The sequence below is a fragment of the Leopardus geoffroyi genome, chromosome B1 (genome assembly GCF_018350155.1).
Source record: "Leopardus geoffroyi isolate Oge1 chromosome B1, O.geoffroyi_Oge1_pat1.0, whole genome shotgun sequence".
In the NCBI taxonomy this organism is placed as follows: Eukaryota; Metazoa; Chordata; class Mammalia; order Carnivora; family Felidae; genus Leopardus; species Leopardus geoffroyi.
The window spans coordinates 170815370-170831190 of record NC_059327.1 but is presented as its reverse complement, the minus strand read 5'-3'; the positions used below and the strand labels follow the sequence as shown (position 1 = coordinate 170831190).

General features: G+C 39.1%; 1 protein-coding gene across 8 annotated transcripts in view; it reads left to right on the top strand.

The window, feature by feature from the left end:
- LIMCH1 (LIM and calponin homology domains 1) overlaps positions 1–15821 on the top strand; it is a 330658-nt gene that overhangs the window by 113825 nt on the left and 201012 nt on the right. For all 8 annotated transcript variants that reach the window (XM_045474223.1, XM_045474232.1, XM_045474227.1 and 5 more), the window contains exon 2: positions 14306–14376. In XM_045474223.1, coding sequence (XP_045330179.1) covers positions 14306–14376 — 71 coding nt within the window. The remainder of the gene's footprint in view (positions 1–14305; positions 14377–15821) is intronic.

Below are 15821 nucleotides of genomic sequence, written 5' to 3'. Positions count from 1 at the left end.
TGCAACGTATTGATTGGACATTTCTATACATTACTCACGATAGGCATGCTCATCATAAGTGTGGTCACCATTTGTCACAATACAACATTATTACAGTATTATTTATTATATTCCGTATGCCGTGCTTTTCGCCTCTGTGACTTATTTATTTTATAACCACAAGTTTGTATCTCTTAATCCCTTTTATTTATTTCACCCATTTCCCCTACTCTGCTCCCCAACTGGATACCATCAGTTTGTTGTCTGTATTTAAGAGTCTGGGTTTTTCTTTTCTGTTTGTTTGTGGTTCATTTGCTTGGTTTTTTATATTTCACATGTAAGTGAAATCATATGGTATTTGTCTTTCTGTCTGACTTCTTTCCCTTAGCATAATGCCCTCTAGGTCCATCCACGTTGTCTCAAGTGGCAAGATCTCATTCTTTTTCACCATGTTTTATTTTCATTTAGTAATCTAATAACTTGTTTGGGTGAATTCTGGTAGTTTTCTAACTTAGATGCCTTTTTAAATGCCAAGTACTGGTGAAGTACAGCAGTTTTGTGGTTACTTTGGATTCTTAGCTAAAAAGTATTCATTTATTAGAATATCAAATGGTGAAATCGATCAGTTCTTCACACAGCTCTACAACTGTCACAGGACTGTGTGTACTTGGCAGGGCCTCTGGTTCTAGTTCTCCTCCCCAAATCAGGAAGCCAAGGGGCTTGACCTCTCTTTCCTTCCCATCCTCAGTGCTCACGTCATTGATTTGACGGCTGGCAAGCGCCATTTCTGTGTAGTGAGCCGGTGAGGGAGTGGGTTGAATATAAATGAAATCACCAAGAGTGAACTGGTAAGTGACTGTCATCAGTGTAGAGATAAGAGAAAGTGCTCCAGGGAAATGAATGAGTGAATGAATGAATGGAGGAAGCACTGGTCAGGTTGTTGACCTGAGTACTCTGTGGGCACTGCTTAATGACTTTCAGTCCTAGTCCCAGACAACATTTTGTTACGAATATTTTTGAAACATTTGAAAGAAGGAAAAGAAGGAAGGAAGGAAGGAAGGAAGGAAGGAAGGAAGGAAGGAAGGGAGGGAGGGAGGAAGAAAGGAAGGAAGGAAGGGGGAGGGAGGGAAGAAGATAGATAAGTTCAAAGAAACCCATGTAACTACACCTAGTTTCAATGATTGCAAACATATTCTGTATTACCTCTTATACACACATACACACATACTTTCACACATACCCCAACTATTTTTTCAACCATTTCAAAATGAATTGCAGGCATCAACGCTCTTTCCCTCTAAATACTTTAGTGTGTGTCTCCAAAGTGTAATAACAGTCTCCTCCATAACCAGGCCACTGTCAGTCTTAATAAAGTGGAGTAATGCCCTAGTATTATCAGGTCACCGGTATGTATTCAGATTTCCCTGGTTGTACCCAAAATGTCTTCTATAAAGTTTCTTTTAAACTAGGATTCCCTTTGGGGCACCTGGGTGGCTCAGTTGGTTGGGCGTCTGACTTCAGCTCAGGTCATGATCTCGCCATCTGTGTGTTCGAGCCCCGCATCAGGCTCTGTGCTGACATCTCAGAGCCTGGAGCCTGCTTCGGATTCTGCGACTCCCTCTCTTTCTGCCCCTCCCCTGCTTGTGCATGCTCTCTCTCTCTCTCTTTGTCTCTCTCTCTCTCTGTCTCTCAAAAATGAATGAACATTAAAAATAATAAACTAGGATTTCCTTAAAGAGCAAATAATGCAGTTGGTTGTACCTTAAGTCTCTTATTTTGTAATAGCAACCCTCCCCTTTCTTCATGATACTGGCTTTTTGAAGGTCAATTTTCTTATAAAATTATCATATTCTGGATTTGCACAATTGTTTTCTCATGGTGTCATTTAATCCAAACCATGTGTATAGGAAGTTAGCACATTGACTTCCCTGTGTGATTTTGTACCCAGCACCTACAAACCCAGATCCATCTACCAATGAATGGCTGGTCTGCCCCAGCGATATTCACTTTCTCCTGAGTACTGTTTCTGAACAAAAATTGCAACCACTTGATTTAGACACTTAAATTGTGGGTTTCTTTCCTCCTTAGATATAAAGCTTGGAGAAAAAAAGTAATAGAACTTCTGATCAGCATTAAATATCCTACTAGATGGTTTTCACTTATGATTTATAACAGGCTCCTGCAACTGTCTTTTAAAGACAAGAGAGCTGGGGCGCCTGGCTGGCTCAGTCGGTTGAGTGTCCGACTTCGGCTCAGGTCATGATCTCACAGTCTGTGAGTTCGAGCCCCGCATTGGGCTCTGTGCTGATGGCTCAGAGCCTGGAGCCTGCTTCCGATTCTGTGTCTCCCTCTCTCTCTGCCCCTCCCCTGGTCATGCTCTGTCTCTCTCTGTCTCAAAAATAAATTAAAAAAACGTTAAGAAAAAAAATTAAAAAAAAAAAAAAGAAAAAAAAAAGACGAGAGCAGGTCTGAGAAATTAAGCCATTTGTCCAGTGTCACGTAACTCCTGAGTGTCAGACCTGAAATTTGGACCCAGCTTCGCCTAATTCAGAGGTTTTATACTTCACTGTGCTGAGCACTAGATGACAGTTACATACACTGATTTACCAAAATTAGCCTAGAACTGAAGTATTTATTTAAGGAACTAAACATGATAGCCAGGTAAAAATAACACCATGGCTGAAGCATGCCTCTGCCCTTTGAAATGGAGACAACACACATAGCCCAGAAGCCCTCCACTAGCCATTTTCTCTCTGGACTCTTCTTCCTCTTTGCTCTCAAATCAGTCACTAACACTTTCTGTTGTGTTAAAGCTCACTTTGAGTGTTGTTTTCCTTTGCAGCTTCTGTTCTGTGTCTTTGTAAGGCAAGAACAACTTGAGGATGTGCAAACACAGTTACTGCTAAACCCACTCACATGTTCCCGGACTGACCCATTTTCTGTGTCTAAAGCATACAATGGCTAGATCAGAGGATTTAATGCTCCCAGGGTGCTTTTGAGCATTGCCTGTATTCTTAATTATGTATTTTTTTTAGTGGAGTCTGTCAATCTGTGGCTATAAACAGCGCCTTCTGGTTTTCTGATGACATGATGAAAATATAAATGGATTCTGCAGATTGCATTTTATTATCCTCAGTATTAAGCACTCAGATCTAGTGCTGGAGAGGATCATGGTCTGATAATGTTGATTAAATAATCTCAGGCCTGGACTTCTGTGCTGTTTCTTTGCCAACTCAAACCGAATGGATATAAGAAGCTATTGTTATTAAAGAGAGTATGGCAGTGTAAGTGTCACAAGAAGTGCCTTCAGAAGGCAGTGTGATGAGGCAGTGAAACCCTGGCCTGGGTGAAGGAAGGCCTGATTCTAGTCTCATCCTTGCTGATAGCTAGCTGTATGATCTTGAGCAAGTCACTTAATTTGCAGGATGGTACTTTTCTTAAACGTAAAATGAAGGGGTTGTGTATATGACTTGGACTTATTCTGGGTAATGAGAAGGGACACAGGATGGATCTATAGAAAGATTCCTGGGTGCTGCATGGGAGGCGGTTTGCAGAAGGGCCACACACAGTGGGAGCAGAGAGACCACGGCAGTGGCTGCTGTTGTTATCTTGAGGAGACTCAGTGGAGGCTTGGGCTGGTGTGGTGGTGTAGAGATGAGGGGAAAGAGCAGGCATAAAGTACATTTAGAGGGAGAAGCATTGCCCTTCTTGATGGTTTAAATGCATCTCTGTGTTCTTAGGGATGGGAGATGGTGGTGCCTTCCCTTGATATGGAAGAGACCAGGAGTAGAACAGGTTGGACCAGGGGACACACATCACAAATTTTCTTTTGATCTTGTTCATTAGGTACCCAAGTGGAGAAGTCAAGTAAGAAATTGGATGATTTCATTTTGACTTCAAGGGGGAAGGGTCAGTACCACCTAGGAAAGTGTGTGAGTTAGGATATGCAAGATATTTAAAGGGGGGGATATTTAAACTCATAACAGTTTATGAGTTATTGTGTGTGACGTATTTAAAGGCATGGGGCTACCCAGGGAAGGGAATGTGTGGCTAGAGAGAGAGAGAAAAAGGCAGTGTGAAGAAAGGAGAAAAAGAACCATGTTGTACAGGTAGGAGATGAATGAGGTACATGTATGTAAGGCCACAGTGAAGGGGTATTTACTGAAATGCTTACTTTCTACTGAGGTAGAAAGAAAAGCAGGAGTGTCTGGTTGTGGAAAAGCCTAGAACATGCAAGTGATCCAAACAGGGGTGAGTGGTTGACTGTCATGGTGCTGGGGCCTTCATGCGCATCAGCAGAGCAAATGTCTCAGTGGATCAGACAGTATGGTAATACTAGAATTTAAGAGGAGAACCAGTATACCATGGCATCAATTAAGATCAGGGAGGAAAGACCTGTAAAGAGTATTGGAAAAAGAGAAGTCAATAATGTGATCTTATTCTAGTATTGTTGCCAATACTAACAATGAGATTGACCAAACTCTTGCTGTGGGTCAGGTACTGTGGGAAGGGTTTGACATACACTAATTCACTTACTCTTCCTGAAAACCTTTGGAGTAGGTATAAGTATCATTTCATAAGTAGGAGAGCTGAGGATTAAAAGAAGTTCATTAATCTACTTATGATTTAGCTTGTGCTTGTGGAGCTCAGGGTCAGACTCGTGAGTCTCAACTCAACCCTCTAAGAATTTTCGGTGAATTAAACGTGGGCAGCTTGTAGGCACCTGAGCTATGATGATAAGGGCAATGGGTACTGGATACTCTTACAGGGAGTTTGGACTGTGAAAAACAGGATAGTTGATGGGGCTAGATTGAATTAGCGTTCTTAGGAGAAGAGGGAACTCATTCAACCAGCAGGGAGGTAAAGAATGCTGTGGACCAAGGGGTAAGGTAAGCACCTGGGGAAGGGGAGGGATGGCATCCAGAGCCTGGATAGAGGAAAGAGAAGGTAGATTTCTTCCTTTTGAGGAAAGGATGAAAAGGTAGGTGTAGGTACTGTATATAAAGGGATGTGTGGGAGGCTGGAAGCAGTGGTCCTAAAGGAGGTCTGGCCAGATGGTTTCCATCGCACTGTGATTCCAAAAGCAAAGCCATTCTATATTAAATGGGGGTGGTAGAATCTGCAAGGAAGTAATTGAGAGCAACAAGCAAAATGTCATTTTGGGACTGTCTCTTTGGGAATGGAGAATTAGTGGGAAATGGGGAGAATGACTGCCAAAGAACCGCACCCTTGCCTTCGTCTTCTTTTGTTTCAGGGGTATCTCTTTTGTTTCAGGATCGAGTACAACCCATAATTGTAACACGTAGATCCTTTACTGTCTGGGCCATGCTCACTCTGGCACGTCATGTTCTACCACCCCGCCCCTCCCCACCTGCCTCCCTCCTGTGGTCAGCCCTTAGAACTTTTCCTCTTTGCTCAAAGAAACCCATACAAGTCTTTGTGTCTGCCTGGAGGGTCCCACTTCATCTTCATACTTTGGAGAATCCCTCTTATCCTTCAGGACCAACTCAAATGTCAACTCCTCAAAGGTTTTCCTTGACTGTCTTAGGCAGAGAGAGTTCATTCCTTTGCTCAGATACTGCACAGAATTGTGCTTAGGAACATGAACTCTGCAGTCACACTACCAGGGTTCGATCCTGGCTCTCCTATTTAGTAGATTTGTGTCCTTGGGCAACTTACTTAACCTCTCTGTGTCTAGGTTTCCTTGACTTTAAAATGGTAATAGTCCTAGGATCCACCTTACTGGGTTGTTATGAGGATTACATAAAATAATATTTGGTGAGCATCTAGAACAGAGAGGGATGTGATACGGTAGTTAGTATGTGAAGGTGAACTGTTATCCTTCAACTATTCCTTTAGTTGTGCAATTTGTGTTAATTGCTTCCTCTCTGGTCTTGCAGAGCTGTGTCCATATTTCTCTTCCAACACCTACTATACTGTTTGATCTTTCCCCTTGGATTGTGGACTCTTACTGGGTAGGGTACAGAGCTTGTTATTTTGGTTTCACACACACACCTATTACTTTGCCTGGGATGAAATAGGTATTCAGTAGATGATTGATTGGTTGGCTGCTAATTCTGGTTCAGAGGAATATGACTTATGATTGTTTATGAAGAGTTCCCATAGAAACTTGGTTTGATTTTTCTAGCAACCCCACAAAGGAGACGGAAATAGCAGCGGATTTGTTTCTCAGTAAATGTGAAAAATAAGAGCAGTTCTGTACTGTTTTATTTTGCAATTTAAGTGTGAAAATATGCAGAAATGTCCTTTTTTATTAAATAAGTCAAATATGATCAGAAGACAAGGGAACATAATAAGCCACAGATAATCTTCTTTGGTGAATTTTAAAGAGGTATTATTTTTCATTTACTGTTTATAGTAGGAAATCACTACCTTCTGAAAGCATACCTTTTTTTATTATTATTATTTCAACAAATATTTATTGAGTACCTACTGTGAGCCAAGTACTTTTCTAGGCACAGAGTATGCAAAAGTGAAGAGAACAAAGAAAATTTCCCATTCTCACCTGACTGGGTGGAGCTGGACAATAAACAAAATAATAATGTAATATCAAATGTACCTGTTTTTGTACAGCAATTTAGAGAAAATATCCATGGTTTTCAAAAGTTAAGTCAATCTATATTAAATTCTGTATTTTCTTCAATTGCTTGAATCCAGGGACCATTATTTGTCAGCCAATAGAATCTCCTCTTAAGATCATTATAATAGAGTTTCCAACATTTATTTAAAATCTTCTTCATTGGGGCACCTAGGTGGCTCAGTTGGTTGAGCATCAGACTTCGGCTTAGGTCATGATCTCATGGTTTGTGAGTTCGAGCCCCGCATTGACTTGCTGCTCTCAGCACAGAGCCCACTTTGGATCTGTCCCCTGTCTCTCTGCCTCTCCCCTGCTCGTGCTCTCTCTTTGTCAAAAATAAATAAAAAACATTAAAGAATACTAAAATCCTCTTCAGGCTTACAGTTTATTGGTGGACTTCAGTTTACCCACCAGATTGCATTTAAAAAAAACCCTGAAGGTTATGAAAACATTTCTGAAATACAGTTTGTATAAATGGTAATGATCAGGCTGGGAGACTGATTCTTGGCAATCTTTGGCTATTCATGGCAATTAATAACAGTGGTAACAAAGTCATTAGCAAAGTGTAGCATTTTGATATATAACGTGTTACATTATAAACACATCATAAAAATATCACCATAAAGTTCTGTGGATTTTTATTAGACTGTTTTTTTTAAATCCTCCATATTTCAGTTATTTGAATGGTTTAGAGTAGTGCCATTGACATGAACAGACTCAGAAACATAATTACCTTTTAGATCAATGAGAGGGAAATCAAATACAGATGAGCTTACTTAATAATTACGTGCATATAGTGAAGGAAACAATCAGCAAAACTAAAAGGCAACCGACAGAATGGGAGAAGATATTTGCAAATGACATATCAGATAAAGGGTTAGAATCCAAAAATCTATAAATAACTTCTCAAACTCAACACCCAAAAAACAAATAATCCAGTGAAGAAACGGGCAAAAGACATGAGTAGACACTTCTCCAAAAAACACATCCAGATGGCCAACTGACACATGAAAAAATGCTCAGCATCACTCATCATCAGGGAAATACAAATCAAAACCACAATGAGATACCACCTTACACCTGTCAGAATGGCTCACATTAGCAACTCAGGCAATAACACATGTTGGCGAGGATGTGGAGAAAGAGGATCTCTTTTGCATTGTTGGTGGCAATGCAAGCTGGTGCGGCCACTCTGGAAAACAGTATGGAGGTTCCTCAAAAAATTAAAAATGTAACTACCCTATGACCCAGCAATTGCACTACTATGCATTTATCCACGGGATACAGGTGTGCTGTTTCGAAGGGACACATGCACCCCCATGTTTATAGCAGCACTATAAACAATAGCCAAAGTATGGAAAGAGCCCAAATGTCCATCGATGGATGAGTGGATAAAGAAGATGTGGTATATATATACAATGGAGTATTACTTGGCAATCAAAAAGAATGAAATCTTGCCATTTGCAACTACATGGATGGAACTGGAGAGTATGATGCTAAGTGAAATTAGAGAAAGACAAAAATCATATGACTTCACTCAGATGAGGACCTTAAGAGACAAAACAGATGCACATAAGGGAAGGGAAATAAAAATAATATAAAAACAGGGAGGGGGACAAAACAGAAGAGACTCATAAATATGCAGAACAAACAGAGGGTACTGGAAGGGTTGTGGGAGGGGGCATGGGCTAAGTGGGTAAGGGGCACTAAGGAATCTACTCCTGAAATCATTGTTGCACTATATGCTAATTTGGATGTAAATTTTAAAAAATAAAAAATAAAATTCAAAAAAGAACTAAATATAATTGGAAAAAAATGAAATTAAATTAAAAACATAATTACGTGCATAAAATAGTGTGATGACACATTGTGATGTCCTCTTGCTTCTGCTTTTGCTTAATTGCTAAGATAGATGAAAGTGCTCCTTTTCCTTTAAAACAATCAATGTTCTGGTAAGTTATCCATTCATTGAGTATTTTAATCTGACATTTATAGCATGTCCCTCCATTGCTGTAAATAGCAAATCTTTTGCTTAGTAATGAAAGCGAATTAACCCTGAACCATAAAGCAGGAAAGAAATCTGTTATTGGGCTTTCCTGAAACGCACACAGGACGTAGATGCGGATATAACTGCCACCATAAGTGCTTCTGAGGATCTCTTTGAATGGGGAGATGTTCATTATGGCCACCCTTGACGTCATGGTGGTGTCTAGGGTTTGGCCCATGTGCTCCTATCAGTTTTTTGTTGTTGTTGCTTGTTTGCTTGTTTTTCTGGTGAATATCTTCAGGGAACTGAAGGAACTTTGGCTTTTACTATGAGTGAGATGAGGAGGTATTGAGGGGTTTTAAGTGGAGTGGTGACATGATCCAACTTTATGGGATTCCTCTGGCTGCTCTATTGAGAATAGATGGAAGGGAGGCAAGGTAGAAGCACTGAAGCCAGGTAAGGGACTTATCCAGGTATAAGATGATGGTGGCTTGGAGTAGGTGGTAGCATGGAAGCAGTGAGAAGTGGTTGGATTCGCGATAAGTTTTGGAGGGAAAATCAACAGAATTTGTTGGTGGGTGTGATTGGTATGAAAGGTAAGGGTCAAGCATTGCTAAGCTGAACAACTGCAAGGATGAAGCTGCAAGGATTAATTGATCAGATGGGTGAGGATCAGCAGCGAGGGGAGAGCAGGATTTAGGGGAAATGATAAAGTGCTCTTGACATTTCAAGTTGCTCTTCCACTGCTAGTCCTGGGATGCTCCTGAACCTGGATTCTCTCACCACCCACTCCATGTCCCAGGTCCCCATTTCAGGTTCTCTTTAAGAACTTTACTAGATCTTCCCATCCTGCTCTGTGTCCTTGGAAAATCATAAGGAGCTCATGGCTTGGCCAGCACCTTGTCTGAGAGGTTATTGAGAGTCCTTAGTCAGTTGGAATCCAGGTGGGAAGGTTAGTGAAGAGTTTGGGTGGTTATTGTTCCCTTACCTTGCTCACAGATTGTTGGTAATGGTGGTTGAATCTTGGCAGCCATATTGTTTTTTATAGCAATGGCTTATGCTGTCATTAAGGGAATAGTAATTAGTCTTTAGAGTTAAAATAAATGTGTGGCATTGTAAACCCATGATAAAGATGTTGCTGAGAGGCGTTGTTGAGACAGTTCATTCAAAATCCTGATTCCAGTTGAAGGTCCTCCTTTTCTGATTCTGAACTGTTGGCTTACTTTTGTATACTAGTTCAGGGCTTTGTAAATTTTACTTTGCATGTGAATCATGGGGATCTTTTTTGGATGCGGTTCTGATTAAGTAGGTCTTATAGGAATGGGAGGACTGATAGTCTGTATTTCTAATGTTAATTCCAGGTAAGATGCTGCTGCTACTAGTCTAAGAACCTAACTCTTCAGTGGCATGGTCCTTGTTGAATTTCTGGGGTCTATTCCACTGATGACCCTCCCAACAAAGATCTAGACACCTCTATACTAAATAACGTGGCCCTGGAAGAAAGGGAGACATTAAAGTCAGTGGAGAGCAGTGAGAAGGTTATGCTGGGACCTGTAGACGCAGGAGCAAGGAAGGAAGCAAAAGAATAGAGGCAGAAATGATCACCTTCCTCCACATGCATGGCGTTTGTTCCCATCTCCAGAATTGGCAGTCTAGGAAACTGAATTTAATCAGACTACATCTTGGAGGATGTGGATTAGCAGGCTGACTTGGGACTGTTAAACATATCTACTTGCAATATTTCACTGACTACATGTCATATACAATATAATTTTAAATGGCACATGGGCACTTTAGGTGGTCCATGGACCACCAATATTTTCTTCTAATCTTAATGGTCCTGTTACTGTCTATTTATGGTATGAATTTAGATATCTGCTCTCCTCTGCAGTCTGTGAGCCTTCTGCATGCAGTGACCATGTCTCATTTGTATTTCTCTCTCTAGGCCCTGCCCGTCATTATGGCTCAATAAATAGAAAGGGGCTGGGTTATCTTGGCCAGAGATTCTGTAATAGATGTAGGTAAATTCTCTTGGGTTTCATTGTTAGTTAGCACCATTTGTGCTAGAACATAATTTAACAAAAATGTAAAGACCTGGGGGAAAATGTTTTCAAAATTTTCTAATGACTTCTTGGTGAATAGGGGTCAGTTTTATAGATATTAGTGGTGTTTTGAGAATATAAATTAGAATTCAGGAAGAAAATGCTAAACTGTTTAAAGTCTGTGTTTAAAATCTTAGCTTTGTAAAGGACATCTTTCCTATTTATTTACAAACTGTAAATACAAAATACTTTTTATACATTTTCTCACCATCCCTTAAATAAGAATGAGAAGATATTAACAAAGGACTTCCTTCTTCCTTCTTTCCTTCCTTCCTTCCTTTCTTCCTTCCTTCCTTCCTTCTTTCCTCTTTCCTTCAGGCATACATTTTATTGACTTGTGATTTGCCTTTCTAGTGGGATTGGCAATGAGGATGTTTTTTTTTTTTAATTTTTTTTTAATTTTTTTTAACGTTTATTTATTTTTGAGACAGAGAGAGACAGAGCATGAACGGGGGAGGGTCAGAGAGAGAGGGAGACACAGAATCCGAAACAGGCTGCAGGCTCTTGAGCTGTCAGCACAGAGCCCGATGCGGGGCTCGAACTCACGGACCGCGAGATCATGACCCGAGCTGAAGTCGGCCGCTTAACTGACTGAGCCACCCAGGTGCCCCTGAGGATGTTTAATAATACAATTTGAACTATGGTTTACAAGGAAAAGTTGGGATCACTTAGTTTCCTCAGACTGCTCTTTAAAATACAAACAACAGGGGCACCTGGGTGGCTCAGTGGGTTAAGTATCTGACTTCAGCTCAAGTCATGATCTGCAGTTTGTGGGTTCGAGCCCTGCCTTGGACTCTGTGCTGACAGCTCGGAACCTGGAGCCTGCTTTGAATTCTGTGTCTCCCTGTCTCTTTGCCCCTCCCCTGCTTGAGCTTTGTCTCTCTCTGTTTCTCTCTCAAAAATAAGTAAATATTAAAAAAATAAAAAACAGACATCAAACAACGTTGGATTTTCTGATGATTAGTAGTGTGTATTAATTGTACAACGTTTTAGGAAAATAGGGAAAATTTAAAGAAGAAAATAAAAATCACACCTGCTTTCCACCATGAAGAGGTAACATGTTGGCATATTTTGTGTGTGTGTGTGTGTATCTGTCTATTTTGTAATAATATTCTTGTCTGGTTTTGGAATCAGGTAATGCTGGTCTCATAGAATGAATTGAGAAGTATGCTTTCCTCTTCAGTTGCTTGGAATAGCTTGTGTAGAATTGCATTATTTTTTTCTTATATAGTTGTTGTAATTTACCAGGTAAACCTTCTGAGCCTGACATTTTCTTTTGGGGAAGTTACCTATTTCTTTGTTGAATGAACTTGGTTGATTGTGTCAAGAAATTTCTCTAGTTCATCTAAGTTGGTGAATGTATTAGTATAAGTTTATTTGTAATGTTCCCTCTTAATTTTTTTAATTAAAAAATTGTTTTTACGTTTATTTATTTTTGAGAGACAGAGAGAGACAGGGCTCAAGTGGGGGAGGGGAAGAGAGAGAAGGAGACACAGAATTCGAAACAGGCTCCAGGCTCCAAGCTGTCAGCACAGAGCCCAGTGCGGGGCTCAAACTCACAAACTGTGAGATCATGACCTGAGCCGAAGTCGGACGCCCAACCGACTAAGCCACCCAGGCACCCCCATTATTCTTTTAATGTCTATAAAATATGTAATGATATCATCTGTGTCATTCCTGTTGTTGGTAAGTTGTGTCTTTCTTTTTTGGCTAAAAACCAAAGGTTGTCGATTTTATTAGCCAAAGATGTATCAATCTGGCTAAAGTTTTCTTAATTTTATTGGTCTCAAGTAAGTAACTTTTCATTTCATTGATTTTTTTCTGTATTGCTTTTTGGTTTTCTGTTTGATTGATTTCAACTGATATAGTTTTTTTCCTTTTTTTTTCTACCCTAATTTGGGCTTAATTTGCTTAAGGTAGAAGTAGAATTTATTGATTTGAGATTTTTTTTTTTCTGATATAGGTGTTTTGTGCTATACATTTCCCCAAAATACTGCTTTAGTGTCTTTGTCACATTCTTCCACTACAAAATATATTCTAATTTCTTTTTATTTCTTCTTTGATCAATAGGTTTAACATTGTGTCACTTAGTTTAAAATTATTTGGGGATTTTTTTCCTAAGATATTTCTGTTACTAATTTCAAATTTAATTCCACTGTGGCCAGATGACATGCTTTTTTATGAATTGAATTCTTTTAAGTTTGTGGAGACTTGTTTACAGACCCAGAAATTGGTCTGTCTCAATACATGTTCACTGTGAACTTAGGAAAAAAAATATGTATTCTGCTACTGTAGGGTGAAGTATTGTTGAAATGTCAATTAAGTCAATTTGGTTGACAGTGTTGTTCAAGTCTTCTATATCCTTATTGATTTTTTGTCTACTTGTTCTATCAGTTATGGAAGAGAGATAACATACTTCTGGCTCTAGTTGTGAATTTGTCTATTTCTCTTCACAGACTTTTTTTGGTTTATGTATTTTGAAGTTTTTATTAAATGTAAAAATGTTTAGGATTTTTATGCCTTCCTGATGAGCTAAACCTTGTGTCATTATGAAATGACTTTCTTTGTCCTTGGTATTATTATTTTTTCTAAAATTTTCTTTGATATTAATATCCAGCTTTTTAAAATTAGCATTAGCATGTTATTATCTTTTTCTTTTCTTCTATCTTTAATCTACTTCTCTCTTTATCTTTAAAGTGCATTTCTCCTAGGCACCACATAGTTCAGTTTTACTTTTTATTTCCAATATGACAATGTCTGTCTTTTAATCGGGGATATTTAGTCCACTTATATTTAATGTACTTATTGATATGGTTAGGTTTAAGTTTATTGTGTTGTTAGTTACTTTTTATTCCATATGTTCTGTATTCTCTTTTCCTCTTTTTCTGTCTTTTTTCATTGTGAAGAGTATTTTTTATGATTCCGTTTTATTTCCTTTTTAAGCTTATTAACTGTAACTTTTTATTTTGCTGTTTTAAAGGTTGCTTTAGGGTTTTTAGTATACATATTTACCTGGCATATTCTAGATAGTCAATATATACTTATTGAATGAACAAATGATTGCCCTAGGTGCCTAGGGCAAAGGGCTGCTGAGAGCCAGAGGTATCAAGAATGGTCATCAGTCCTGTGTTGTTAGTCATTCCTTTCCAGCTTTTATTTTCCTCTTTCACACCAAGTTAGTATGGATATTGGCTTTAATATTCCTGTCTTGATGTTTGTCTCTTGAGGATAGGTGTCTGTATCTTCCCCACTACTCCCCCCAACCCAATAATATTTTAACAAACAGATGTTTTATCCTTAGGTGGTGCTTTCTGCAGGCTTTTTTGAAAGTGTGTGGATTGAGGCTGTGGCCTTGACTTATCATGGCCAAACCCTAAAAGTAACACCCTTATCAGGAAGAACAGACAATTTAAGGAATTGGGTAGGAAAAAGCTTCAAAATAATGGTCTACATTTAGGATTAGCTGATCTCTGCAAACTACACATGGAAAAGAAATTCAGACCTCACAGATTTTCTCCATTCTTGGAATGCCACCAGTTATTTCAAGCCTCTTAAATATTAAAAAAAAAATCATTGAAATTCTTGATTAAAGAAGAAAAATTTATGCTCTCTCTCTCTCCCTCTCTCTCTTTTTTCCAGCAAGTAACCGGCAGAAGTTTTGGTGATAAAGATTTTCGGACAGGGTTAGAAAATGGAATCCTTCTCTGCGAGTAAGTATAGCCTATTGTTCAATTGGTTTTGCTCAAGAAGAATCATCAATACTATTCAGTTCATCTGTAAAGCTTCGTATTTTGTTTTGCACTTTATTCATAGTTTGATTCTGAGATTTTAAAAAATCACTGGGCTAGGCAGTAAACCTAAGTAGGTGAGGAAGTTTTAGTGTATGGTAGGGGGAAGTGATGGGGACTGTGGCATTTCTAATCAGGTAAAGAAGATGTATCTGGTAGCTGCTAGTCAGCTGCAACCAATATTTATAATGTAGGAATCTGGGCCCAGGTAATTGGAAGGATGTGGACCCATTTGTAGTGAGAGTAGCAGCTTTTCTCCCCTGTATCCCCCAAGCAAAAGCAATTTGTGCCATGTGAAGCAATGCATCTAATTACTTACAACTTCTTAAAACATGGCAGTTAATGTTCCTCACTGGGCTTGCTCCCCTGACGCATTTTGAATATATTATGCTACTGGCAAATTTCAAATGTGAACAATAACTGCCATGTTTAACTTTTATGGTTTGAACCTGGGTTTTGTCATAAAGCGCGGCTGTGGGGATGGTTTCAAGAGCTTTCTGTGAAGTGGTTCTAGACAAAATAAACTAGAGACTTAACACTTAGAGATGGATGAACATACACTTTAAGGTCTCAAAACTTGAACTTAATAGGCTCTATAATTCAGTTACTGATTTTTGTTCCATTGAGGTGAAATGGACACACAGGAAAAGCACAGCTCCAGATATACAGCCTGATGGATTTTGAGAACTGTGTACATGCATGTAGCCTAAACCCTGATGAAGATATAGGACAGCAAATTCCCTCTTGTCCCCTCCCAATCCATCTCAACCACCTCTAGAAAAACACTGTTCTCATTTCTATCACCATAGCATTTATTTGCCTTCTATCTTGAACTTTGTGGATGTGAAATTACATAGAATGCACCTTTATTTTGGCGACTTCCAGAATATTGTTTGGGACCTACCAATGTAGTTGAAAGACTTCCGGTTTTGGAGCCTGAGAGCTAGAAATGCAAGTCTTACTGTACCCCTGAGATCATTTAACCTTCTTGAGTCTCGATCTTTTCTTTCTAAAATGGTAATGAAAAGTTACAACTCTTGCTTACTTCATAAACTTTTTATGAATTTCAATGAGATAATGTGGGTGAGGTGCTTTGAAAAATTACATTTGCTATACAAATGTTGATTATTAGGCAGCACTTTTTAACACAGTTCATGCCAGCATTTTTTTCCTGCTCCCCACTGTCCTTTTTTCCTCAAAGAGAAATTAACATGCCCTGATTGTTGTTTCCATTCCTTCCTTCCTGTGGAGCCTCTTCTCTCTTCTCATACTTTACTTCCCTCATTGCCTCTTTTCCCTTTATTAAATCTAAATCTGAGCTCATCTCTTACATAAACGATACTTAGTTTAGCATCTCCCCAGAGATA